The sequence below is a fragment of the Pistacia vera genome, unplaced genomic scaffold, assembly GCF_008641045.1.
Source record: "Pistacia vera cultivar Batoury unplaced genomic scaffold, PisVer_v2 Contig34, whole genome shotgun sequence".
Classification (NCBI taxonomy): domain Eukaryota; kingdom Viridiplantae; phylum Streptophyta; class Magnoliopsida; order Sapindales; family Anacardiaceae; genus Pistacia; species Pistacia vera.
This window is the reverse complement of record NW_022196157.1, coordinates 750,002-777,889: the sequence shown is the minus strand read 5'-3', so window position 1 is coordinate 777,889 and position 27,888 is coordinate 750,002. Positions and strand designations below refer to the sequence as shown.

The window sequence follows — 27,888 nt, the reverse complement described above, 5'->3', positions numbered from 1 at the left end:
TTTTCAACCATATTCTATTCTATCATCTTATCCTAAAAAGAAAAAACATATATGTTTTAATATTATTCAAAATCTAATCATATTCTACTTAATTTAAAATATTTAATAATTCTTTTTTCTCAATAAAAGTTTATAAATTAACAAAAACACTATCATCCACCCAAGCAACGGCTGCCTGCCAACAACCACCGCCAACTACCAGCTGCCACCACTACCACCGCCAATCACTGGCACCAAAACGACGCATGATCGACCAAATCTAGCCAATCTATTCGTTTTTTTACCACATCCACCTTGGATCTAGCAGGAAACAACCACATCTACAACAAAAAATCTGGCTATTTGGTTGTCAGCAATGGCCATATCTTGGCCATCATTTGACCATAATCTGGCTGAAAATAGTTAGATCTAGCCGATCGTACATCATTCCAATAACTTTCGACCACCGTCAGATGGCGATGGCCAACTGTCGACAATCGGTTGGGTGGGTGGAGGTGTTTTTGTTCATTTATAAACTTTTATTGTGGGTGAATGGTTTAGTTAAATTAACAAATGTAAAGGGTTAAAAATATATTTTTAGAAAATCTTTTCCAAGGATGTATCAAACATATTATTATAATCTTATCTTATTTAATTTAATCATATCATATTCTATTTAGGATATAATATTATTAAAAAAAGTGTACTAAACGAAGCTTGTGATTTTCCCTTTATATTCATTTCCATTGTACTCTCCACTTGATGTGGGCACGTCAATAAAATAAAAATTGTTGCGCTTAAAGTCCCACATCATCCTGGTAAGAGGATAGTTGAGTGTTTAAACAGGGGTTCATAGGTCTTAATAGATGTATTTTGGGCTCGAAACCCAGAAATAAAACGGTGTGTAACACATTATCAACATGAGCATAATATCATCCAAAATAATGGAAAAATAAATATAAAAAGTCTCATCATATTTAATTTTCCCCTCATTTTCTTTCACATCATTTTGTATAGAGAGATATTTCAAAGATTTTGTTATATGAATCATATATAAGCCTATTTGTTTGTTTAACCAGTCAAAAAGTGCTTGAACTGTGAGTTTAATCAGCGAATGGCTAACGACAATGCATAAGCCTCACTGTTTGTTACGTATTTCCCATTAAATACGAAAAAGTCTTGATAAAAAGGATTTACCTTGTGTTCATCCAATAATATCATATGTCATTTACCTATAATCACTATTATTATTTATTAATCATGAGTGATAAATTTTGCTGCATGAATATACAGTACCAATAATGTAATATACATACATAATCAGAAGCACAATACACAACCAAAAGGTGGGCAACTGGACCACAAAATTCTGAAATGGAAATACAGCCGCGCAAGTGCAGCACAGCCTATGATAAACAACTGATACTGATACAAAATACTAGATAAAAAACACGAAGTTAACAAGAAACCTCGTGTCCATGTCAAGAGAAATGTGAAGACTGAACACATAAGATGGCACAAAGATACCGAAGAAACCTACATATATAAACATTCTTATACAAAGCAATTGGTGAACAGCCTGAACAACTGAGAACTCTTTTGCACGACCAGCATCTCTAACTAATTGATTTTCTGCAAGTTTGACACAAAATGAAGTTACCTTTGTAAAGACATTCATGGAGGAGTCAATACTCTGCATTCTATCCTCACAGTGAAAACAAGTGAGAAGGCGCAGATCTTTGAAGTTGGCTGTTTAGATGCAGCGAGGATGAATAAAAATCCAAGGAGATTCCATGTAATTAAACAAGGATATTAAATTGAAATGGCGTACCTTGGGCTGAAGGTTTATAAAATTGATTAGAATTCAAGGAGATTCCGGGATTATGTTGGCTATGATGGGCCAATACCCTGCATTCTTTTTGCATTTTTCTTCCAGCAGAGGACATCCACCGATATACAGATAGTCGATTGAGGGGGGCAGCCCGTTTGGAAAGTATTTGAGCTTCGGACAACGAACGAAATGTAGTTCTGTTAAGGAGGTCAGGTTTTGAACCGATGAGGACAGGCTTTCCAGATTCGGAAAATTTTCAATTTCCAGTGTATCTAGAGAGGTTGGAAGTTTCATTCCTATCTCCTCCTGCGGAAAGGACTCCACGTCATCACATCCTCCACTAATTTTGAGCTCAGAAAGAGAGGTGAGTCTGTGCAATCCCCACTCGAACAATGGCTTGCAGATGTTGGCATCTTTAATCTCGAGTGACCAAATGTTAGTGGGAAATCCATCCTCAGGAAAAGATACAATGCCTGGACATTTTTGTATTGTCAAATTCCGAAGAGAGGTGAGATTGCACATTCCATTTGGCAGGGCCACCAGTTTCTCGCACTCATTTATGTAAAGCGTTGACAGTTTGGTGGAGGGCAACCCTCCATCTGGAAATTGAATAAAACTTGGACAATCCATTACTTTAAACTCTTGAAGATGGCTGAGTTTGTTCAAGCAATCGGGTAACAATTTTAGATTTTTACACCCATCGATACGAAATCTCTGAAGAGATGTGTTATCATTCACCGTTTCTGCTATTGACTCCAGCTTTGAGCATTGCCGAATGCTAAGGGATCCAAGAGCCGTAGGAAGATTACCTCTTGGAGAGAAGGAAAAAAGATTCGGGCAATTATCAATCTCAATGCGCTTAACTGAGCATGGCAACTCACCGTGTGACAACAAGCACGCGAGAGATTCACAGTCTCTAATATTCAGGTACTCTAGCAGAGAAGTGTTCTGACTGCTTCCACTGTTGATACTCTCCTCGAGCATTTCGGAAACTTCGTTGTCCACCAAAGTCTGTAAGTTATTGCAATATTTGATGTCCAACCGCTTCACATTCGGAGGTAGCTGGACTCTTGCAATGTATTTCACAGACTCACAATCTGAAATTTTGAAACTTTCAAGAGATGTCATGCTGCTGTGCACCAATGCTTCGACTCCCCGTGCTTTGCAATTCTCAATCGTAATGGATCTCAGCTGAGAAGGCAAGCCAACTACTTCTGCAAAAGAAACAAGATTTGAGCAGTTTTTTATTGATATATCTGTAAGTGAACTGAGATTATGCAGCGTTTGCGGTAGCTTTGCAAGGTTTTCACAATCCCTCAGTTCCAGATTATGAAGTCTGCAAGGCAACCTTTGTTGTAGTTGCTTTTCTTCTTCCTCTGCCACCGTGGAAAGAACTTGGGAACAGCGCTCAGGAGCCAATCCATGAAGTGAGCTAATATCTTGATGCGATTCCATTCCTTTGAAAGTTATGTCTTTGCAACCACGAATCCTCAGTTCTTCTAGTTTTGGTACCCCTTGCACAAAACTCTCTCCCATGGTCACACGATTTGATACATCAATAAGTTTCACTGACTTCAATGAACCACCGTCTTCAATTTCCCATCCATCCTCGTTGCACCCATAATTTCTAATTTGCGAGTACTGGAGAACTTGGAACTGACACCGACAGTTGCTCGCATTTTTCAATGACAAGCTTTTCCAATTTCGGAAGACGTTTTGGCAGTTCCCCTTCAGTTGAACAACGAACAATAAAAAGCTCTCGAGGCTAGAAACTCTTCAACTTCTTGACCAGGTCCATGAGGAATCCAGTTTTCCCATTCTTTCATGTCCCCAAAGTAGAGTCTCTCAAGTGATGGAAAAGGGGCCGAGCAACCATTTCCATTGAACTCTGGATCCACGCTCTTCACTCGAACCATTCCGTTGATACACGTTCCTTGAGAAGGGGAAGGTCCCAACAGAAGGCAAGGAAATACAATTGCCACAATTCTGCAATCTTAGACTCTTTAGTTTTTGTGAAAGAGGAATTTCCTATCCAAGTTGGAAATTTTGTACCCTCATAGCCAATGACACTGAGCTCTGTCAAGTTTTGGTGAGGTTGTAGCAACTCCAGCACTTGTCTTGAGATTCTACCCGCGCCGAAGTTTCGGTACTACAAGTCCATTCCAAAAGAAGCACATTCAGGTTCTGCTTACCATTCAAGTCTGCCTCCTTGGCGTCATTAGCATCGTGTACATTCTCAATCCGAAATGTGACCTCTCCTTTAGATGGGTTAAGGACTTCAATTCTTCTAACCCGAGCAAACGTCTTTGCCCAAACATACTTAGGAGTGTTTGGAGACTGGTTAATTTTCCAATCCTGCGAGGCATATCCTCCAATAAATTTACCTGAAAAGGTTGAGATGCCGCAGACTGACAAGGTTCCCATATCTGTACACAATGTCCTTAGAATAGCACAACCCTCTAGCAAAATGATTGTAAATTGTACAGACTACCAACTGATTCAGGCAAACTTCTAATATCAGTGTAAGACAGATCAAGGTACCGTAGATGCTTCAAATCTCCAATGTCATATGGTAGCTCTTCGACACAGTATTTATGCAAAGATAATCCCCTTAAACGCTGTGTTTCTGCAACATCTGATAAAAAAATTAAGTGACAGAAGGGAACCTAGCAGATTCTGATTTATAATAATAAAAGGAGCTTTACGGCTGCCGTCAGAGGAATCTTCTCGTTTCACCGGTGATGTAAGAAAGTTCGTAAATGTTTGACACCATTGGAGGCTTCAAGCTTTCCATGCCATCCAATGGGCCTCCAGTGTATGATAAATGACGAAGATTATCAGAAAACCAAATTGATTGTCACCCTCGTGCATATCCTCCATTCTCAAGTAGTTTTTCCAGCAGCCCATTGAGCAAGATCATGGATAGGTCATGCATCACACAATGATGCATTGGAGTCTGATTTTTCGAAAAATGATCTCGATTTACTCACGAAGTATTTGCAGCCCAAGTTTTCCAGTTTGTTCACACACTTTTTTCACTTTGCAAGAACCCCAGCCATCCATAATAAAACCATCTTCTGCTCTTGAAATTCATAACCCTTTGGGATAACGAGCAGTATGCGAAACATCGTTTTAATGTGGGGGAAATGATAGTACCTTACTTGAGAGCTGGCATAATGTCACCTTCCTCTTCCGATATATCCCATATTTTGCTATTTAGAATCTCTCCAATCATTGACATCATATTTACCACGTAATAAGCCACCAAGAGTTTTGGCTGCCAAAGGCAATCCATCACACTTTTTAACCATCTTCTCGCCATTTTTCTTTTAAGTCTTGATCATGCTCACTAAAATCTTTTTTTCCCAACAGTGTTGAGTAAAAACTTGCAAACAATCATGATCTGACAATTTTGCCAATGAGTACCCGCACCAGTTTTTATTATCGATGAAACACCTTCCATTCGAGTTGTAACAACAATCTTACTTCCTGGTGAATAGGCTTCAAATGGACTTATAGAACGGTCCAATCATTATAATTCTGCGTCCAAACATCATCCAAACAAGCAAAAACTTCTTACCAGAGAGTTCTCTTTTCGTTTGATTGAAGCCGGTTAGATCATTAAAATGGAGGCTAAAATATTGCTATCATCCTGCTCAGGAACAATGGGTTTAAAATTTTTTTTGTCACTTAGTTACTCAAATCGTCGGAAACATAAATCCATCTTGGAGATCAAAATGATTCACTATTCTGACATCATTGTAAACAAGTTGAGCGAGTGTGGTCTTGCCCAACCCTCCCTCCCAGTGATAGGAATAACAGAGACCACATCATCATCATCAATGATCACACCAGCAATAATTCAACTATTGCCTCCTCATCCTTTCCCTACCATACTTTGGCTTCATTAACCAAAGAGGTTGTGGCAGTCTTTCCCTGACTTTTTTTGACCTCCCCCCCGAATTCTCTCTCAACTCCAGTTTTTTTCAGTTACAGTAATTTGCAATCTGTATCGATCTCCTTTATTTTGGACCTCATCATTTTATTGAACTTAACAGATCGTGGACTGAAGCTGGTGAAGAAACTAGGAATGAGTTTTCGTACCATACTGGTGGTGGCTTGAGTTGAGGTTCAAGCAACAACTTCCTACGCAGAGCTTCATAGCAAACTCCCGGATGTCTTCCACGTCATAGGCCAAGTCCTGGAGTTCCCCCAGCCAGATTCTAACCAAACGACTCGTCTCATCTGCTTCTCCTCTGCGTCGTCAAGCACGGCATAAATCTTCACCAATGTCTTTTCCCACTTCTTGAGATCAGCCTGGTTTTCTCTTGGAGACCAAACTGCACAAATACCTCAGAAACCAACTTTTCTATCAGCATGTCAACAGTGACAGACAGAATTCCTCCCCAATGATCGACATAGTACTGCCTTTGGTGAGACTAAGAATTATGGAGAACCGGTATAGAGAAAATCTTGAGAAAGTTACAATGAAGGAAGGAAGTTGCCAAATGGACTTCGACCATGAAATTTACAAGCAGGTTACTCCTTTTCCAGTTGCTTATCTTGTAAGCAAAGTATAGAGATATTATTGCTTTTGGGGATTTGGGCACCCCTCCAATGTTGTCAAGGCTTTTATAGTATCAAGGAATCCTATCATTATGTTATGCCTGGAAAAGAGGGCTGACGCAAAGTCCTATCAGTATGGGTGGTCAGAACTTAAAAAAGTTCTACAACCGCTCAGATGTGGCCATGTCGCGTGATAACGTGAGCGGCATGCTCCTGCCAGTGTAGTAGGTGTATATCAGGTTGACAAATGGTTGGAAACGAACCACGTGTCCAATCCTGCACAAGTTGAGGAAATCACGCAGGTAGGTTAGCAATGGGATGCAGAGATGGATTTGCATGATATCTATCCCACTCGCATATTTAGTAATCATTACCCTGATTTTTCCCACTATAAATGAAGGACTTCTCTCTCATTTGTGGGATTGGCTAATTTCTCTCTAGAAAAGCTTACTCTCTCTCTCTCTCTCTCTCTCTCTCTCTTGTATTCTCAAAGCTAAAACTCAGCTCGCTAAACGTGACCCAACTATACTCATTAATACAATATCAGTGGACGTAGGATTCGGCTTGCGAGCATCCGAACCACTTCAAACGTTGTTCTTCTCTCTTTATTCAATTAAACATTTCTATAATCACGTGTGACTTCTGAGCCCGCTCAGCATTTTTCACATGCGAATAGTTGGTGTCAAAATCAAGCATCAACAGTTTGGCGCCAGAAGGAGGGCCTAATTTAGTATATGTTCTTCATCAGGAGAATCTCTGACTAGTCGGTCACATAACAGCAAGTGGCTCGCGGTTTTGAATCTGAGCGAACCACCTATGGCAATGAAGAAATCCCCCAGGTACAGGAGGACACTTCTCCCGAAGTGCCCTGAGCCGAGCAAAATGAAATGGGAGATATCCCTTCAAGCTCATGACTTGATCCAGCCATTATAAGTTACCTGGAGAGGTTCAACAATACTCTTCAAATGGTCAGCCAGAGGCTGGACCGATTGGATCGGGTCGTACCGCCCAAATCAAATGAGGTAGTACAACCACCAAAAACGCCTGCAAGTCACGCAAAAGCGCGGAAAAGGGCAAAAGCCCATATCGTGCGCACTGCAACGCGTCAAAGAAAGGGAAAGCAAGTGGCGCACAGCGAACCTAAAGGCCCCGAGGGACTGGCAAACACCGATTCCGCCCCGAGTAGAATACCCGTAGCATTGCGACTCGATGACATGTCACGACCCGAGCCGTCCCTTGCCACGTCGCATGAGCACTCCCACAAAAGTGCAAGGCGGGGAGATTCCTATAATCGCCAAAATGATGACTTTGATCGTCATCGTGCGGGATATTGCCACCGTCTACAGGTCGGTTCGTACCACCACGGAGGTCGGGAAAGTTCCTTAAACCATTCAATGTCATCATACGACTCTAGCCAGCGTGTATCGAGATTGGTCAAAACTACTGGCCAAGGCGGGGAGGAATCTGATCTATAGTCTTTCCTCAACCGTAACCGTGAGGGTCGAACCCATGTTACGGAAAGTGATCCGCCAATAGCTCCACTACCTCAGATTGAGGAGTTACAGTGAGCTCTGGATCAGCTAAAGGCTCAGTGAAATGAGCAAGAGCAGGTCACAGAGGCGTCTCCTTTTTCTTCGACAGTATTAACCGCTCCTCTCCCGTCGAGATTCAGAATGCCCGACATGAGAGCATTTGATGGGAATTCTGATCCGCATGATCATTTGTACGAGTTCAACGACCTCATGGAACTCCACCAAGTCTCTGACTTGGCAAAATGTCATTGCTTGGCTGTAACTCTTACCTCTCATGCCAAGCGATGGTTTAGGTCGCTCCCAACAAGATCGATCAGCTCGTGGCCCTAGATGAGCTCGACATTCCTGAGACACTTCTAAGCAAACAGGAAGTTCTCAATGCCCCTGAGCTACCTTAGCAACATAAGGCAAGAGAGGGATGAGCCCTTCTAATCTTATATTGACAAGTTCCACAAGGAGCTCTATAAAGTAGCTCACACTCCCGAAGAGTCCGTTTGGACTCTTATCATCGTGGGAATTCATCCATAGACGGATTTGTGGAAGGAGCTAAAATCTGAGGACAAAGTTTCCCTCACCCGCTTCTACAACCTTACGGAAAAGTATCTCCTCATTGAAAACTCTGTGGCGACGCTCAACCGCCACGACCCTGGTTCTTCGGGCAATGCTTCCCGATCGGGAGGAGAACAGGAAGGCTGATCGCAGATGAGTTAATGATGATCAGCGGAAATGAAAGAAGCAGCGATATAAGCCCAAGAAATCTTACGCCCTAGTTCCTCGTTGTGATCGTGACAAGAGTCAATATACCCCTCTGAATGCCTCAGTCTTGACTATCCTTGATAAGTCAGAAGAGGCTAGTCTACTCGAAGAGCCCGAACCAATGAAAAATCTCCTCTCAGCCAGAAGCAGTAAAAAATATTGTCACTATCATCGGGATAACGGGCACCACACCGATGAGTATCGGGTCTTCAAGCAAGCAATTGAGTACCTCATTAAACAAGGGCACTTCAAAGAGTACGTCGATGACTCTACTCCCGTTTGGGAGAAAAATCAAAAGGAACTAGGCAATAAGCGTCGTGGTCGCAAGGGTCTATATAGTATAGGGATCATCTTTGGGGGACTGCACCTCACGGGGAATTCGCGAGGTGCCCATTAAAGGTACGCTTGCGCGGCCCGTCATGACCCCATAAGTGTGATGAGCATGACACCTCGACCAACAAAGGTTCGCAGAAAGGAGGAAATCACCTTCTATGAGAAAGACGCAATATGATTGCATCATCCCCATGACGATGCTCTCGTCATCACGCTCGAAATAGGGCAGTGCGAGGTTCACCGAATGCTGGTGGACAACGAAAGCGTCGTGAACATCTTGTTCCAGTGAGCTTTTGAAAGGATGAAACTGGATGAGGCCGATCTGAAGCCTGCCTCTATCCCTCTATATGGTTTCACCAGGGATCACCTGATCCCCAAGGGAACGATCTCACTCCTGGTCACATTGGGTGACACCAATGAGGTGACTAAAATTACTGAGTTCTTAGTGGTGGACTGTCTGTCCGCTTTCAATGGCATCATGGGACAACCTTTACTAAAAAACTTCAAAGCAATCACCTCGATCTACCATTTAAAAATGAAGTTCCCCACCCCCATGGGGATAGGGGAAGTAAGTGGATCTCAACGTGCATCTCGCGACTACTATGTAAAGGCAGTGCAAATGGTGTGCAAGGGAAAAGACAGTCCACTTGGCATCCCTGAGCAGGCAATGGCGATCAGTCGGATCGAACCATAGCCTGGTCCAACTGAGGATAACATGGATCCTCGTATCTAAGAATGCCTATTTAGTGGGCCGGTTGAGGACCTATCTGAAGTGTCAGTCGATCAGAGCAAGTCGAGCTGAGCCGAGTGTTGAGAATTGGAAGTAATCTCAACCCCCAGCTCGCTAACAACCTGACCAGCTTCCTCAAGGAAAATATCTACATGTTCGCATGGACTCATGCCGACATGGTCAGGATCAGCCCGAGTATCATTTGCCATGCCCTAAATATCGATAGTGAGGTCAGGTCGGTCTGCCAAAAGAGAAAAGCAATGAATCCAAAGCGATATGCTGCCTTGAAAGTTAAGGTAGATAATGTCCTCCTGAACGAATCCATCTAGGAAGCACTCTACCTGAGTTGGGTTGCCAACCTGATTTTGGTAAAAAAGCCCAACGGCAAATGGCAAACCTGCGTTGACTTCACTGACCTCAACAAAACTTGTCCGAAAGACAGTTTTCCCTTGCCAAGAATCTACTAGCTTGTTGATGCCACCTCCAGGCACGAGCTTCTGAGTTTTATGGACGCCTACTCGGGATACAATCAGATTTTGATGTACGCATCGGACGAAGAGCATATCTCCTTTGTTACAAATTGGGGGCTATATTGCTACAAGGTTATGCCCTTAAGCCTAAAAATACTACTGTAAATAGTTAGAAAGCGACCTCGTGTCCACATGTGTAATATTGGTGAGGTACGAAAAATTATAAGTGCTCACGAATGGATAAGGAAACGATCTCTTTATTTATTTGTATAATAAAAATAAGTACATGTTTGCGAGCATAGAAACAACAATAAAAAGCAGAAGCCATCACTGGCCATCATCCCCAGGCCCGGAGGTGCGACCTCGGTATCCCCAGGTTGGTCGTCAAACACCTGGTCGGCCGCTGGTTCTTACGAGACGTACTTCAGATGCTCATCTTCCGGATCAGGCCCCTGACCTTCCTCCTCGTCATCAGCTCGCGCCATGGAAGCGAGGATCCTCTGGTAGTTGTCCGAGAGGTCAGTGAAGTCTATGTTGGGATTCTTTGGCCAAAGGGCATAGATGGACTGGATCAACCAGTCAACAACCCTCCTTTCAATCTCCAACTCTTGTCGCTTCATTTCTTCGGTTAGCGAAATGACACGACCCTGGGAGAATTGGAGTTCAGCCTCGAGTGCCCACCTCTGCTTTTCGGTGGTTTCCCACAAATGTGCTCTATCCTGCTCTGCTAGCAAGGCCCGCTCGGAGTTCGTTCATAGCTCTAGCTCTTTCTCGCTAGCCTCCTTGGTGAGTCTGGCCACTGTCCTTTGGAGCTCTTTAACCTCATCTCCTCTCTTCTCCAACTCGGCCTTCTGGAAATCCACCGTGCGAAGCATAGCATTCCTCTCAAATAAATATTGGTTCGCCTAGACGGTGGATAGGTTCTTCTCTGCTTGTGCGACTTTTAAGTCCCGCTTAAGCCGCACGTTCTCTTCTCTCAGCTCGACTAGCCCCTCAACTGCCCTTAACAAAGTCTTCTGCTGGGCCAAGTGCATGGCGAGCAGAGACTGCAAATCGAAAAGAGCAAAAGGTTAAATTCTTTTCCATTAAAAAGTAAGGAAATGTAAGAAAGTCCTCGACGAGGACAAACCATTTTACCTAACTTTGATGCTAGAAGGTCGTGGCACTCCAACAGGGTGAACATCACTGGCTGCAAATGCTATGGGAATTGCCTCATGGAGTCCAGCACGGGAGTGCCTATTCCGACCACAGGTGGCACCTCGCCCGCTGGTTCCTTGCTCGCTCTCCTCCCGGGATCTGTGACTTCCTCTTGCCTTATTGGCAGACCCTCAGGGGCAATGGTGATGCCGGTTGTGCCCTTGGGAGGTCCTTTCGAGCGAAAGGCCTGGTAAGGTTGTGACCTCCCGGGCTGAATGCCCAAACCCTCTGACTCTGACTCTGACTCTGACTCTGACTCTGACTCTGACTCCTCAGCCCGAAGCTGTTTCCTCTTTTTTTACTTCTAGGCCATCATCTTCTGCTTGGGGCAAGCAGCCGCAGGTTGGGGAGCACCCATTGGTCGAACCAACCCACCCATCGGTGTCTCTCCAATGGGGGGACCGTTTGGAGCTGCCCTAGATGGTCCTATGGCACCAACACGAGGAAAGGAGAACTCCTTAGCTCTCAGTGACCTGGGTACCTTGGGTGGCATGATCGCTCCATGCGAACATCGTTAACAAAACAGTTCGCCCCATGCAAATAACAAAGTTGGCTAAAGTTACTGATACTTACTCGGTAAGGTTTCTAAGGTCATTAGGGTTGAAAAACTCATATTTTCGCAGATTCGCGGTTGTCACAAGCAGCCTCGCGTCGCGACTCTGTTCGGGTAGAAAACCAAAGGCGGTTATTCTGTTGAAATCGACGAGAGCTGCCAACTTGGTCGTCTTGTTTATTGCGAAAAAACAAAGAAAGCTCTTTAAATTGGCAAATGCCATCATAGTGAAAAAAAAGAAAAATTTCGTCTCATACGCCCCGACGTTGCTAAGGTAACTGTGTATTCTTCCCCCGATCGTAGATCGCTTCGAGAGGTAAAAAGAGTCATTGTCCTTACTCTTCTTCAAATAGTATGAGCAGCCAAGCTCTAGCGCGGTCAGCTCGCCTAGACCGTTCTCGCCACATGCGATATATATAGCCACTACTATCATATACGCATTTGGTGTCAACTGTAACGGCGTGACCCCAAAGTAATCGAGGACCGACCTTATGAAATGGTGAAAGCGAATCAATGCTCCGCACTTAAAAATGTTCTCGGAGATCGCAACTATTCCTTCTGGCGGATTCCAAGCTGTATACGTCCTATGCTGATAGACATCTACGCTAAGTGCATATTGGTCTACCGCCTTTTGAATCTCCTCTACTGTGGCTATTGACAAGTTTTCCTGTGAGGGACCCTCTGGGGCATCCTACACCGACAAGTCGTTCCCTCATCTGTCCTGGTTGCTGAAGAGTCCATTTCTTCTATGATCTGAAAAAGAGCGACATGCAGGAATTACTCAATCGTCGTACAGATTTCTTACGATGACGTGGAAGAAAAGGTACACACTATCTTCCTTAAACCCTAGAAAAATCCTAAGAATCCTTGGGGACCACCCCAAAGACTCAAACCCTAGAGGAAAGCCTCTTCTCCGATTAACCACCAGCAAACGCCCACCATTATCACATGGTTATCATGAAAACCAAAAAGAAAAAGGAAAGTAATGAAAGAATCATCTTTACCTCTTGAGTATGAAGATGAAACTTCCTGTTGTGAATGTCAAGTGCGCACCAATATGGGAGGTGGAAAATTTGGTCTCACGAAAGATTCTTGCTCTTCTTGAATAAGTGAGTATTGTGACATTGCTTGAGGTGGGCCTAGGATTTTATAGTGAAGAAAGTGGCACTTGGTTTTCCCGAAGTCAAGCGACGTTTGAACGGAAATCATCTCTCGCCGTTGATCGCGACCACGTGTCATCAATCAACAGGGAAAAGTAATCGCCACGCTTCAAGAAATCGAATCGTCGCTTCCTTTCGTTGAAAAAATTGAGCGACGGCTCGTTTCCCTCCTCCACATTAAATGCACACTCATCCACATTTAATGTTCTAATAAGGAATTTCGTTTTAGCATGGCTTACATTTAATGCGCATGGCTGACACTTATTGCACATAGGAAACATCTGTTAGAGCAAAAGGTGTTTCATTAATGTATTAGCTGCCAAAGAGCAACAGATAACATCTGAAGAGGTCATTAGGTAAAACACTATTTATCGCATATGTTGCGAAGCGATGTGACTCCTTGCCTTCAGCAAACAATATGCTAAGTATAACCAGGTCGCGAACCTCAGTCAAGGTAAGAACGCCATCAATATGGCACTAAATAAGGTCTGGTCTGGTCCAGGTCATAGGCCTTACGGAAGAAGACCATTTCAGGTCGCCTATATGGGAATGTCTTGCGACCTCCTTGCAGCCAGGTCGGATCGATCGGGCGTCATTCGGCACATATCAAATCAAATGCATAATGGTGTAGTTCTCAAGGTTCGATTCTCAAACCTTAAAAACTAGGGGACTTTTGTTATGCTTGGAAAAATAGGGCTGACGTAGAAGCTTTGTCAGCATGGGTGGTCAAAAGCTTAAGAAAGTTCTACAACCGCTCGATGTGGCCACGCAGCGTGATGACGTGAGCAACATGCTCTTGCCAGTGTAGTAAGTGTATGCCAGGTTGGCAAATAGTTAGAAACGATCCACGTGTCCAATCCCTGCACGAGTCAAGGAAATCACGTGGGTAGGTGAGCAATGGGACGCAGAGATGGATTTACACGATATTTACCCCACTCGCAGATTTAGTAATCATTACCTTGGTTCATCCCACTATAAATAGATGACTTCTCTCCCATTTGTGGAATTGGCTAATTTCTCTCTTAAAAAGCTTACTCTCTCTCTCTCTCTCTCTCTCTCTCTCTCTCTCTTATATTCTCAAAGCTAAAACTTAGCTCGCTAAACGCGACCCGACTATACTCATTAGTACAGTATTAGTAGACTTAGGATTCGCCTTGCGAGCATCCGAACCACTTTAAACGTTGTTCTTCTCTCTTTATTCAATTAAACATTTCCATAATCACATGTGACTTCTAAGCCCGCTCAACATTTCTCACGTGCGAATAGTTGGTGTCAAAATCAAGCATCAACAATTTATATCTTTAACTTTACACTAATCGTAATGTACTCACAATGCATTACCCAATGGAATTTCAATTTCCATATATTGTTGATCAGGCTTATCTTTCAAACGAATTTAAGCGCAATTTAGAGACCACACCAGTAATTGTAGGCCCAAAACAGTTTAAAAAGCTCTCCCCTTATTTGTTTAACTTTTTCCACCCTATTCTATTCTACTATCATATTCTAAAAAGTGAAAAACATATTTGTTTTAATATTATTCAAAATCCAATCATATTCTACTCAACTTAAAACATTTAACAATTATTGTTCTCAATAAAAGTTTATAAATTAATAAAAAAACTCTCATCCATCTAAGTAACAGTCGCTTGCCAACATCCACCGCCAGCCGCCAGTTGCCACCGCTACCACCATCGATTGTTGGCATCGAAACGACGCACGATCGGCCGAAGCTGGCCAATCTATTTGTTTTCGACCATATCCACCTTGGATCTAGCTGAAAACAGCCACATCTACGACCAAGGATTTGGAAATTTGGTTGTCATCAATGGTCATATCTTGGCCATCATTTGACCATAGATCTGGCAAAAAACAAACAAATATAGCCGATCATGCACTATTCTAACAACTTTCGACCACCGTCAAATGGCGGTGGCCGACTATCAGTAATCAGTTAGGTAGGTGAGGGTATTTTTGTTCATTTATAAACTTTTATTGTGGGTGGGTGTTTATCTAAATTAACAAATGTAAATAGTTAAAAAAATATTTTAAAAAATGTATCAAACACATTATCAGAATCTTATCCAATTTAATTAAATCATATCATATCCTCTTTAAAATATAAAATTATTCAAAAAAGTATACCAAGAGAAGCCACATGATTTTTCCCTTTACATTCATTTCCATTGTACTTCCACTTGATGTGGGCAGGTCAATAAAATAAAACTTGCTGCGCTTAAAGTCCCGCATCATCCTGATGAGAGGATACTTGAGTGTTTAAATAGAGTTAATAGGTCCCAATAGATGTGTTTTGGGCTCGAAGCCCAAAAATAAAACGGTGTATAACACATTATCAACATGAGCATAATGCCATCCAAAATAATGGAAGAATGAATGCGAAAAATCTCGTCATATTTACTTTTACTTTCATTTTCTCTCACGTCACTATATCTTTGTAAGATTTTGTTATATGCCTAGAATTATTGTTAAAAGCAACATGTCCAGCTTATGTATCTTTTATTCAATTTAGAATCTTGTATTTTAAATTACAATAACGATCGACCATAAAATAATCTTATAAACTTTTTCTTATAACTTTAAATAAAATTAGTTATAAACTAATTTTATAAACTTTTTCTTACAATCTCGACATGATAGTTTGTAATCAATAATGTAACAATTGAACAGACGGGATCTATATATTTTAAATATATTTTATTGGGTTATAATTCTTAACCCCAATTTCTAATAAATATATTAACTTTATATCACATAAGCGGTAAGCCTCCATAAAAGATTTTGTAAAACCCTAACAAGAACCGCATACAGAGTCTGAGAGAGATGACGCAGAAAGGGAACCTATTCAAAGGCAAACAAAAGAAGAAAGTAATAGCTCCCAACCGCCATGGAAAAGCCGTTCAAATTCGCAAAGGTAAGTCTGTCTATGTTCTGTATCTAATAATACTATCTGTCTATTTTTGTTTCTTGGTTGAATTGTAAGGATGTATTTTATGTTCATTTATGAAGGGAAAAGAGTTGTCAAGCCTTCAAAGATTACAAGAGACATGGATACTGATAGAGTATGTTCCATTTTTCAAACTCTTTATTGAGGCTTTATATAAACCCTTTATTTATTTTTTCAAATTTTTATTTTCTGTATTTGTTTGATGTGAAGAAGGCATAAGAATAGGCAGTTAGAGTTTTGATAAATAATTTGTGCTCAAAAAGCAAATTATTTTACAGTAAAGAAGGGCGATTGTATTTGTGTATGTTTTTAGCACCAAAAATCCACGATCTCCTTGCTTTGGTATGAGCATTTTGAACTATTAAATACTGATTTTAGCTATAATTATTGGTCTAATATAAGTACTGATATTTTAGCTGGTATTTCACTGTGATGTTTGGTTCTGTTAGGCACTATGTCTAGAATTGAGGCCATTTCACAGTGATGGTATTGTTGTTATGGGTATTACTTGAGAGTGTTATATTGTGAAGCATGATTTGGATCAGGGCTATAGTTATTTTGTTCAGATCTCTGGGTTTTCAAGAAGGTGGGATAAGTTGATGATTATTCACTTGGCTGATGATGTGTGTGGTTTTTTCATAAAGGTTATGGTATTCTGGTCTGTTTGCTGAAGTTGATTTTACAATATTAAATTTCTGGAGACCTTTGTCACTGGAACCAAGGTTGCCAATAGGAGCATTTCTCTTTACCTTTTGTATTTTTGTCTGGATACAGTGAGGAGTTCCTTCTCCAGATTTGGTGGATGGGACTGAGTTTTTTCATTCTCCTCTCTGCTTTCTGGACATTCAACGGTGTTCTGTTAGTTCCTTTTTGGGCCAAAGGAGTGGTGGTGGGTTTTTTTACCCCGAAATTCAGGTCATGTCACTGTAGACAATCATAGTTTCATTGTCAAAGTTTGTTTAATTTTTGAAGACAAATATTTAGGAGGTATCAAAGAGGATGAAAACATCCATAATTTGAATTTTGCTATTTTTGATCATAAAAGGAGCATATTTTAATAGCAAAAGGGATACTTGGTTTCATTGTTAGACTCAACTGGAATAGATTTTGCAGTCTCATCTTGTCAAGACCAAATTTTTTTCTTCCTCGGTTGAATTTTTAGTTTCTTTTGTAATATTTATGCCCCTGATTACACTTTATTAGCACATTACATCTATGATGTTGTGATATATCTTTTTAAGTTTACCATAATTAGTACTAAGGTGAGGAGGGGCCAGTTAGTTTAAAGGCATTAATGTCTTACAAAATGGGCTCAGTAGGAGAGTTTGCTGGGTCTGTCCTATGTAATTTTTTTTCTTATATGTACGTTAAAAAAAAGCTGGAAAGATTCTGCAGCTAGAAATATTCTGTAGTGTGCATATTATAAGTTTCTTGTAGTTCTTTCAGTTTTTTAACTAGCATATTTGTCAAGAAACACTGCATTAAGATGGACTGTGAAGCATGGCCAACTCTTGTAGCATTGGTCTTTTATTTCCATGTTGTGTATTATTACAGAGATATGTTCAGCCATATAGACCTAAGCATTTTTTGTTGAATATGTCACTGTTACTATTCTTCTTTTCTTACTCTGCAAGATAACACATTATTGACTAGGTAATATCATTAACTTCATATCAAGGTAACTTCATTAGCATTGGTCTTTTATTTCCATGTTGTGTATTGTTGGGGTTTTCTAGACTATAAACAATGGGTTAACATTTTGTGCCCAATTATTATCACTTTGAAAGTGAGTATTGGACATGAACCGGAAATTTGTTTGTACTTGAATACGTCGCTGTTACTATTCTTTTTTCTTACCTTGCAAGGTAATCAATTATTGACTATGTAATATCACTAATTTCGTGACACAGCAACTGCCTGGAAACATACCAAAAGATGTTATATTTTTTCTTGACTATAAACAGTGGGTTACATTATGTGCTCATCTTTGGTTGCTTTGAAAGTGTATTATTTTGAAGTCATATTCCCATTAATGTTTGATTGAACCTGAAAAAGTTGATTAAGGCTGCCTACTAGCATTCAATTTTTCTTCCAGGGATATGAAACTCATTGTATCCCATCCCTTTAACTCCAATCTCCTTCTTTTTTTTTTTTTTTTTTGACACATTCATATTGCTAATGGCATTGCCTTCTCTTATATGATGATTTCAGGAACTGACCAAATTCATAAATCACTGCAACGAGGTGAAGGCAGCTACCCTTGCGAACAAGGAAGGTGGCCAACTAAGTATTGTCAAAACGTCAGCTGGGTCCACTGCTAACAAGAAGGATGAAAAACCCGGCTCTGATTAAGCATAGATATAAAACGTTTTTGGAAATACAAACTAAACCCGGTTCCTGTTGTAATGTGTTCTTAATCTCTGTGTTTTGAAGTTGAGATCTGTAAAATTATATACCAGATTGAACAGAATGGAACAAGGTTCAACAGTTTTGATCAGATTGTTGTTGTGGGCAATGTTTTAAAAACTAACAGGGGGTTATACCCGGCAAAGAAGTCGGGTCTCGGGTTGACCGGTTGGTCAAACCGGTGATGTGTCACCTAAAAAAAATCAAATTTTTTTGAATCGGTGCACGTTAGCATAGTCACAGTTTTTTACGCATGTCAGCACGCATCTAGTCGGTGGGGCCGGGTTTCAAAACAATCTGGTGGGTTCTGATTCTTACCATGAGGGTGCCCTCTTCATAAAATTTCCCATCTCAATTATGAATGATTATTAAAAAGCTATGGACATGGTGAAGTGGATCCAAGTCATCCACTTTTGACTCAACAATAGTCACGTTTATCTGACATCATTTAAATCCAACACATGTTCAAGTTGATTTCAGCTTTCCAGGCACGTGCCAATTCCAACGCTCAAATATTTTACAGTATCAGAGGCTCTTCCCCTACCACCTGTCAAGCTTTAACTTTAGTTCTCTTTATATGTTCCTTTATTTAGATTTGTTTCGGGGATCACTGGAATACGTATCTGATATGTGTTGTGGTGGATAAATGTGATTTGTGAATACTGTATATATTTTTAAAGTGTTTGAACTTTGAAAGCAACGATTCTGGAATTCTATTCTGTTGGGTTCATGATATGATATTGAATTTTATGCCCACATTGCATAGATCAACCAATTTTTTATGTTCATGACCTACCACTTTGAAGATTTCTGTAACCCATTTAATATTCATGGAATATAACAGTTTAACTTGGCTCCATTATTTATTCCATGTTCATAACTCCATCACCCACTTCCTGTTTGGTATCATAACTTCAAAGCCATTAATAATAGGTTTTGTTCTTCTACCACCCTCTGAGTTTTGGCACCAAAAGTTTTTTTCTCCCCCAATTTTGGGAAACTAATATTATCACTCTTGAATAAAGTCAATTTATGTACACTTCAATTAATTCTCAAAATCAATTGAACACCTTACAAGCTTAATAGTTTAAGGTAAGTTATAATATGGTAGGTGGTCCCACAGTTCGAATCGAAGAAGTCGATAAAAGAAAACAAACTTCTTTGACCGTCAAACCAACTCCTTGAGATTCTCAAATAGTATTTCTATGAGTTAAATGCAGCGGTTTAAGGTAAAAAAAAGTTATTTTGAATAAACCGCTAATGTTTTTGTCAAACAATTGATAGTTTTAGACAAACGACTCTATTGTGAAAAATGGTCAATCGTTTGACCAAAACTGTTAACCATTTATTCAAAAAGTCCAGTGTACCCCTATATCATTGTATTAAACTGATGAAACCTCTATTGGTGGTAAGTTTCCCAAATTGGTGACCGCGAAAACATTGGCCCACCACTATACCCCCAATAAGATATCTCATTTATTAAGTATTTAACGAGTTTGAATTCACATTTACAAATTTGAAGTACAAAACTTGTGGATCACACAATCTTCATTAATTAATTTGTACATATTCTTGATAAAAACTTACTAATGATAATTAAATGAGAATTCAAAAGGGAAGCAACAATGGGATAGGAGGTTGTAGTGCCTTACACGGCCTGCGGAAGTATGTGGAAATCAATGGTGATGTAATATGATAGAGCTTATCCTACTTTCCTGTCCTTTTCCTCCCCAAGAAAATTTTTAGACCCTTTTTTCCATTTCACTTTCTCTTCCTCTTCCTTCTTTTTACCTTTAGAAAATTCAGGCCATAAAAATTTTCTTTTTTCACCTTTCAATATTCCCGAACCCGAAATCATTATTACGTTTAGGTCCACATGTTTTTAAGACTCAACTCAAACATCATTCATTTCATCCATGAAATCTCGCCACCTTATCCGAGGCTTTTAATGCATTTATAAATTTTTTTTAAAGTTATTTGTGGGTTTTCTTCGATGATATTTGTAATTTCGAAAGACTTATTATAGTTGTTGAAGTTTGTTTTACCACTTAAAGACTTAATAATCTCTCGTAAATGATATAGTTAAGTTTGTACATAATTTAAAATAAGTCAAATTAACAGTAAAATTTTGTATTAAAATTCTAGATTATTTCTTTTTTTATGATCAAAAATGTCTGAACCAATTTATGCGTATCTCAATTAATCATTCGGAATTTTGGAACTAACAGTCAGATAAAAGCTTTAATAATCATATCTATTAGGGACGAGATGAATCAAACTTAAAACATTTTGAATAATATACCTAAAATGATTACCCATCCACTATGGTGATATCCGGATATCAGTATTGTACTTCTAAAAATGCTTATCTCAAGTCTATTCAGATGGAATAAGGATTTTTTGATAATTAATAAAAAATAAAATCTTACTTAAATAATCCGAGCCGTCAAATGTATCATCATAACACCATTCATCTCTAACACAGTTCGCCTCACTTTACACCTTACATATGCAATCAAAACCCACGCTCCACTCGTGTGCCACGTGGAAAAAACCACATGCACTAATCTCCCCAATGATTCGGCCGTAAGTTCACGCGCTCTTGTGAAAGTGAGCAGAATATGCAAACAGGCGGTCCCCACCTTGTTGTGATACTGTTGGTAATAAAAAAGAACTGATAATGTTGTAACAGCCAGAACAGGGACAAAGCATTTGGGCAATAGCATAACATCATCATCATAATACAATCTAAAATCAAATCCAACTACAGTTTAGACGTCCTCACTAACTCCATCGCCGCCGTTTCCTGTAAATTATCTGACGTCATCACCGCCGCCATGGGTGCTGCTGACCCTCCTGTAAGATAACGAAAACAATAACTCTACTCTCCTTTTTTTAATTCATTTGCATGTCTTCATGTCATGTTTATGTAAAGTTTTGGTTTTTATTAATTAATATTATGTTTACATGCTTGTGAACTTACAAGAATATTATTTTTCTTTTTTTTTTTGTGTGTGTTAGGTGGAAGAGAGAGAGAGTCAGAAGAAAGAAGAAGGAGAAGAAAGAGAAGAAAGAGAAGGGAATGGGAAGAAAGAAGAGGAAGAAGATGAAGATTATGATGAAGAAGAAGAAGAGAGAGTGAGGGATGTGGAGAAAGGGGAGATGGGTCATGTGGAGTCTGTGGAAGAAAAGGTGGTGGAGGGAAATGATAACAATATTCGTGGTGATCAAAGAGGGTTTAATGTGTCAATGTTACGAACATTGAACCCAACAAACCCATTGAGGATTGTTATCAATGGTGGCCGTACAAGAGCTGCCGCTCCTACAAGAGGTGTCGCTCCTACAAGAGGTGTCGCTCCTACAAGGGGTGCCACTCCTACAAGAGGTGCAGCTTCTAGAGTTGCTACTCCTTCTCCTTCTCCTTCTCAGCCTTCTCAGCCTTCTCAGCCTCGCTCTACTCCAACACCAACCTCACAAGTAAGTTTTACACTAATAATATTTTTTTTTTTTGAGTATTTTTCAGGTTAAATCTCTACATGTTTATTCGCAGTTCTTATTAATATGAATTTATTAGTCCGTTTCTTAGGTTTACAGAGGAGTCTGAGTTGATGCTTAATTTTCAAGTTATTAATCTAAAGTTTTCGGTGTGTTTTTCTGTCTTTGACCAGATATCACTAACAACATTGAATTCAACAAGGTACACCAACAAGATATCTCTGTTTATTTTTGTTCTTCACATGGTGGTGGTTGTTGGGCTAGTGGGTTTTCTTGTATTCAAGGGAATTCAAGGTCTATTGGTAGCATCAGACTCTATTAAAAGAACAGAGAAAAGGGTGTTGGAGTATTTTCTGCCACAAGTTGAAGCTGCATCTCTTTTAAGCATTACTCTTGCTTTTGCTTGGCAAAAGGCTGTCAGGGTTTGGCCTCAATTCATGGTTCATTTCATACTATGGAGCTCCTTCCTCATGTCACTTTCAGCTGGAATTCTCCTAGTTTGCTTCCAAAAGCCCGCCACCGAAGGCATTGGAGTTTGCTTTATTGCCTTTGCAATTGGTAATGGCTTATATGCTTGTTGGGTTAATCAGCGAATTGGGTTTTGTACTAAAGTTTTGATGAAATCATTGCAACCTGTTTCGAAGTTTCCAGATTTGAATCAACCCACCTATTGGATGCTGGGAGCTGGTTTCACATGGATGTCTATATGGATTTTAGCTGTTGTTGGAGCCTTGAATTTTTACTTTCCGCCTTTAATCATCATTGCATTGGGGTTGAGCTTGGCCTGGACTACAGAAGTAATGAGGAATGTTGTTAATCTAACAGTTAGTAGAGTGATTGCTCTGTATTATCTCAGGGGAATGCAATCTAGTACTCAATTTTGCTTCCAAAGAGCCTTGACTAAGAATCTTGGAAGTGCTTGTCTTGGATCTCTATTTGTGCCGTCTATTGAAGCTATGAGAATTGTTGCCCGGGGTTTAAATTTACTTGAGGGAGAAGATGAGTTCATGTTCTCATGTGCACATTGCTGTCTTAGAGTTATGGAGTCCATCTTCAGATATGGAAATGGCTGGGCCTATGTACAGGTATTGTTGCTAATAATAGCCATTAACATTAGTGTTTTTCCTTAGTTTTTTCTCCATGTCATGTATTGTGTGATGTGTCTATAAGTAGCATATAGTTTCTGGTAAGGAGTCCATCAACTGAAGACAGAAAAATACCAGAACTAACATGGTGATTCTGAATAGAACGGTTTTGCTAATTGATCACTTGGTTGCAGAAATTTTACTGCTTATTGTCAGTTGAATTTTGATAATATGGATGACTGATATGTTTCCATTTCTATCTAGAACATAAGATAACATGGGTGTGACTTCTTGCTCAAAGTTCCTACTCATTGTGGCTTAGTTCTCAGAAATTTGTTTCTGAAAGTTTTGAACGAAGAGTATTTGATTTTATTCCATCCAGGGAAAAATTCGAGGAGCCATTCTCAAAATATTATTGAATTCCAACATTTTTGATTGTCCAAAATCCTTCTAAGACAGTAGCACATGCTTTTCTTTACTAGTTCAATTAATTTTTACTTCTTTTTCTTTGTTTCCCTTTTATCTGAAAGCATATAGAAAAACTTGTTGTCAGTTTATATAGAATTGTCAATTCCAAATTTTGGGATAATGCTGTTGCAATCAATATTTTGAAATTTTGCCTGTCATTGTGGTCCAACCTTAGTTATTTATAGAACAATATTCGGTGTTAAGGCCTTAACTTTAATTTATTTTGGGATGTAATAATTCCACATTCAAACCACTACACAGATAGCTGCATATGGCAAGGGCTTTGTGAAGGCATCACAGGACACTTGGGAGCTGTTTGAAAGGCAAGAAATGGAAAGCATTGTTGACTCAGACATGACCAGTGCTCTTTGCTTCCTTACCGGAGTCTGCAGTGGTTCTATATGTGTCATAGTTGTGGCTGCTTGGACCACCAAGGTGCACCAGTCCTTCACCGCCACCATCTCCCTCCTTGCTTTCTTTGTGGGATACCTCATGGTAATTAGCTTCCCTTTTTGACTAGTCTTTTTATGCCATTTATTCTAATTACACATTTCAATGTCAATATGATCAACTTGGTTATTCTTCAATATCTGTAATCCTCACATTGAATTGACTTGGTTATAAATTTTGGTGTTTCAGACCAGGATTTCAATGGCATTGCCTCATGCCTGTGTGAGTTGCTACTATGCATGCTATGCGGAAAACCCTGCGAACAGATTGTTCGATTCAATGATCAAGGATCGTCTCTCCTTGATAAAAGCTGGTCGTGATGTCATCGTGCCAACGCCTCGAGTTCCACATCGATTCAACACGTAGCTCATAAGTTAAAAAGGCATGTTCTTTCCTGTAAATTTCCCAAATGTTATGAACATGGCTTGACTTGAGTTTAGCACCCTATAAACTGTACTATGCACCAGTTGACCTAAACGGGGTCTGTTGAATCCAAGTAACTAATTGAAGTCCAGCCAAGTGATCCAGAATCGTTGAGGTGGAAATGCTGGTGGTGACAACAAATTTTGATAGTGAAATATCGAACTTTTTCTTGGATGTTATTGATAATGGAGGAAATGTGGAGAGCCCACTAAGATTCCAATCAAACAAGGCTACAATGACAAAAGTGTCCTTTTGTATCATATTTTTGCATATACTTTTGGCATATTCGATGGTAAAAAGCCCCACTATTCAATTTTTTTTATGACTTTTGATCTTATAATATTTTAAGTATATTTTTCAACGAAATCTTTTAAGAATCTGCATGAGCTGTATTAGCTGAATGTTGAAGCCATGTTACAGGATTTAAATATTGGGTTACCTCTTTACAAATCTAGAATAATGCAAGAGTGGAGGCAATGTGTTAGGCGTGGCTTAATTTTATTAGTATCAAAGATTTATTAAACAAAGGAATTCGGTTAGGTTTCGTTTTGCATAAAAACAAAGAAATGGAGTGGTTAAAGCCATGCGGAGAACGTAACTTGAAAAAAAAGGCTGTTTCTTAACCAGCTTTCAACTGTCAATTTGGAAAGGAATAGACACGAGAACTGATGCAAAGAGGCCGCATATGTTGAATATGATTGACAGCCACCAACTTGGCAGTATACAAATTTTGAATACAAACGGTTGACCATGGTCCATGATCCAAGGGCTCTTAATGGCCGGGTAATCGTAGTAAGTCCACCATCTTCTGGTGGGTCAAGGACTCGAGGGTTTTGTTCTATTTCTAATTTTCTATGGAGTAAGTTAGAAGAAACCAGGAATTTCAAGGACTGATACGCATGCTCTTGCACCATCTCTACAAGTAATTTCCTTCAGTATTCAAAGTATCTTCTGGTAACATCCTTCAACAAATTGACTTGTATGATTTTATGTTTGCATTTTGTCAATTCAATTATACGTTATATGGTAACAATGTAATATACAAATACAACAACAGCCGGTGAAGGTTGTAATATAGATATTTCAAAATGAACATGTTTGGGTTCAAAAATGGCATCACAAACTAACCAAAGAAAAACCCTAAAGATTTTTTACTCAAGGTTAATTCATCTCTACCAATACAATTTCATATATTTTAAATTTTTATTTATTTACTCAAGGTCCATTCCAGCTACAACAGAAAGCTAGGCATAAACCAGATAAATAATGTCAAATGTACAACAGATAGTAAAACCCCACATATCAAAGATAAATATCCAGGTCAAATCTCAAAGAATTTTACCCCACATATCAAAGAATGTCTAACTAATGGGGTACATAAAAAAGGATCCAAGTAACCCTGAAATCAATCATTCCTATCATCTATGGAAATCAGATTTGTGAGACCACACACCATCAATCCGGAAGAAAACGTAACACGAAACAGATACAATTCTCACCAATTTTAAACTGTGACTTATTTATGTCAAAAAAAAGAAAGGGGAAATGAACATCAATTGTTGTATAAACCCAACAAATATGCATAAGATAATGTGAGAAACATGTTTCTTGCTGTAGTGTAACTCCCATTATAAGAAAAAATGGCCATCAATGAACCGTTAAATAATAATATGCACAAAAAACAACACAGGAAGTATAGATACCATTTAATAGCTACCTTCAGGACAGTAATTCGATATGAGTAGTAAACAGAAATAACCACGTGACTCCTTGTCCAGTGTATTATTACGAAACACATTATAAATATTCAATACCACCAATAATGTTTTAACAAACACGATGAGAAAAACCATAGCTCCCATTTCTCCAAATACTAACTTTACCTCCAGTCATCACCCATTTCTTGAATCTGATTTCGTGCTGGCTTTCGAATCTGATTTTGAGTCTCCTCTTGCCTCAACACTCCTTGCATCTGCACTTTTTACCTCACCAGAACAACACCCACCACCATGGTGATGATGATGATGATGGTGATGGTGGTGATGGTGGTGATGCTGTTGCTGCGCATGGTGATGAGTCTGCTTTCCCTTTAGCTGCTTTCGCATATCATAAGCATCCTCCCCATCAGCATAGTACTTTGCCTCCACATCATGAATTTTATAACCTAAAGTTTCTGTGTACAAATTAAACGCTGCCCTATTACTCTTCCTGACATGTAGTGACACATACTCAGCTCCAAACACCTGCGCCACCTCACTTTAAAAATAAGTAACATAATAATTTATGTCACCTACAGTTTTTGCTAATCTTTAGTTGTTTAAGTTTATCCCCAGAGCTAAATGACTACAGAAACTAAGGCTTTGCCTCAAGGAGATCAAATTAACTTTCAAGATCATTTTAAAATTTAATTAGCATTTTAAAATAAGGCAATATACTATGAGAAGCTAAGCAAGTTCTTGATATGAAATTTAAATAAAATTCCTCATTTCGCAAAACCCGGGATACAAGCAATTATAGTGTTTAGTTGAAATGTTTTCAAAAACATTTTTCGGGTATAAAAAAAAAAAAAAAAAAAAAATTCCTTTTTAATCCTAAAAACATTTTTTGAATACCATATCACACACTTTCTGATATTAAAAAATATTCAGATGCAACTCATATTTCTTAATTTCATCTTAGTTTTTGGAAATTATTTTCTCAGCACCATCCTTACAGGCACTGAAAAGTTAACAGAAGTTTTAATTTACAAGCAAGAAAAGCAATTGAACAAAAATCATCCTAAGCTGCCCAAGTATTCAGCTTTAATAAGCAGTTCAACACACTCGCACTTCTCACATCCTAATTCAACCATTCGTGTTAATTTTACCAATAGCCTNTTACCTAACTCAGAAACAAACGTTTGTATTTATAGATGTGTTGGTTACAAGTTTGAATTTTAAAATACAGAAAAACCTGCTAACAGACTTAGCTAACCTGCTAACAAACTTAGCTTAAGATTATAACAAACTAATTTAAATTTACAAAACTGTTTTACAGCTTCAACATCTGCGAGATTGATGGATAAATCTTCAGAAGTTGTTAATTAGAATTGTGGAGATCTTGAGTCAAATCTTCAGGAGTATTGAGTCTAACACAGCTTAACCTGATGAAACTCACTTCTCTTGAATCTTTAGAATTCAATGGTTGTTTCTTTCTCTCTTGCTCAATCCGAGACTATTTTCCTATAACACTTAAAAAATTGAAGATTATTAATTGTACAAATACAGAATTAGTGATCACGGTATTGATGAAAATTCTCAAGTTTCAGAAAAAAAAAAAAAGAACAAATTTGTTATTATAAAAATTAATAAAATGGGGTTCTTTCGTCTGTTAGTGGCCTGTGTTTAATTAAACGATTCAGCTGCAGTCAATAACATTCTTCCTGATCAATAATATTAGGTTACACAAGATAAGAAAATGGATGTAAAAGGGGTTCTGGAAACGACTGCA

At 39.3% G+C, this 27,888-nt stretch overlaps 4 protein-coding genes across 5 annotated transcripts in view; 2 read left to right on the top strand and 2 right to left on the bottom strand.

Annotated features, from left to right (window-relative positions):
• Positions 1-1,421: 1,421 nt before the first annotated feature.
• Positions 1,422-3,405, bottom strand: LOC116138310 (putative disease resistance protein At3g14460). Its single transcript, XM_031424030.1, has 2 exons — positions 1,811-3,405; positions 1,422-1,728 (listed from the first exon to the last, which is right to left on the bottom strand). The coding sequence occupies exon 1, from the start codon at positions 3,344-3,346 to the stop codon at positions 1,844-1,846; it is 1,503 nt and encodes a 500-aa protein (XP_031279890.1). The 5' UTR covers positions 3,347-3,405; the 3' UTR covers positions 1,422-1,728; positions 1,811-1,843.
• A 12,421-nt stretch (positions 3,406-15,826) lies between these two features.
• On the top strand, positions 15,827-18,569 carry LOC116138281. Its single transcript, XM_031423991.1, has 3 exons — positions 15,827-16,039; positions 16,135-16,187; positions 18,284-18,569. Exons 1-3 carry the CDS (start codon positions 15,949-15,951, stop codon positions 18,422-18,424), a joined length of 285 nt encoding a protein of 94 aa, XP_031279851.1. The 5' UTR covers positions 15,827-15,948; the 3' UTR covers positions 18,425-18,569.
• Positions 18,570-21,175: 2,606 nt separating this feature from the next.
• On the top strand, positions 21,176-24,724 carry LOC116138279 (protein PNS1). 2 transcript variants are annotated; one of them, XM_031423987.1, is made up of 6 exons: positions 21,176-21,336; positions 21,500-21,955; positions 22,147-22,531; positions 22,625-23,058; positions 23,788-24,021; positions 24,166-24,724. In XM_031423987.1, the coding sequence occupies exons 1-6, from the start codon at positions 21,316-21,318 to the stop codon at positions 24,340-24,342; spliced, it is 1,707 nt and encodes a 568-aa protein (XP_031279847.1). In that variant the 5' UTR covers positions 21,176-21,315; the 3' UTR covers positions 24,343-24,724. The 2 variants fall into 2 exon arrangements, with proteins under 2 accessions (XP_031279847.1, XP_031279846.1); XM_031423986.1 differs by having other exon boundaries at positions 22,147-23,058.
• A 1,316-nt stretch (positions 24,725-26,040) lies between these two features.
• LOC116138219 (N-terminal acetyltransferase A complex catalytic subunit NAA10) overlaps positions 26,041-27,888 on the bottom strand; it is a 73,154-nt gene continuing 71,306 nt past the window's right edge. Inside the window, exon 2 of the mRNA XM_031423938.1 lies at positions 26,041-26,642. Within this exon, the coding sequence (XP_031279798.1) occupies positions 26,292-26,642 (351 nt within the window). The 3' untranslated portion in view covers positions 26,041-26,291. The remainder of the gene's footprint in view (positions 26,643-27,888) is intronic.

Excerpts from the sequence above, each read along its gene's own strand:
- LOC116138279 (XM_031423986.1), top strand. The coding sequence starts at position 21,316 with ATGGGTGCTGCTGACCCTCCT. Across the intron at positions 21,337-21,499 it reads TGGGTGCTGCTGACCCTCCT|GTGGAAGAGAGAGAGAGTCA; the intron begins GTAAGATAACGA and ends TGTGTGTGTTAG. Across the intron at positions 24,022-24,165 it reads TCTTTGTGGGATACCTCATG|ACCAGGATTTCAATGGCATT; the intron begins GTAATTAGCTTC and ends TTGGTGTTTCAG.
- LOC116138281 (XM_031423991.1), top strand. The coding sequence starts at position 15,949 with ATGACGCAGAAAGGGAACCTATTCAAAGGCAAACAAAAGAAGAAAGTA. Across the intron at positions 16,040-16,134 it reads AGCCGTTCAAATTCGCAAAG|GGAAAAGAGTTGTCAAGCCT; the intron begins GTAAGTCTGTCT and ends TCATTTATGAAG. Across the intron at positions 16,188-18,283 it reads GAGACATGGATACTGATAGA|GAACTGACCAAATTCATAAA; the intron begins GTATGTTCCATT and ends TGATGATTTCAG.
- LOC116138310 (XM_031424030.1), bottom strand. The coding sequence starts at position 3,346 with ATGGGAGAGAGTTTTGTGCAAGGGGTACCAAAACTAGAAGAACTGAGG.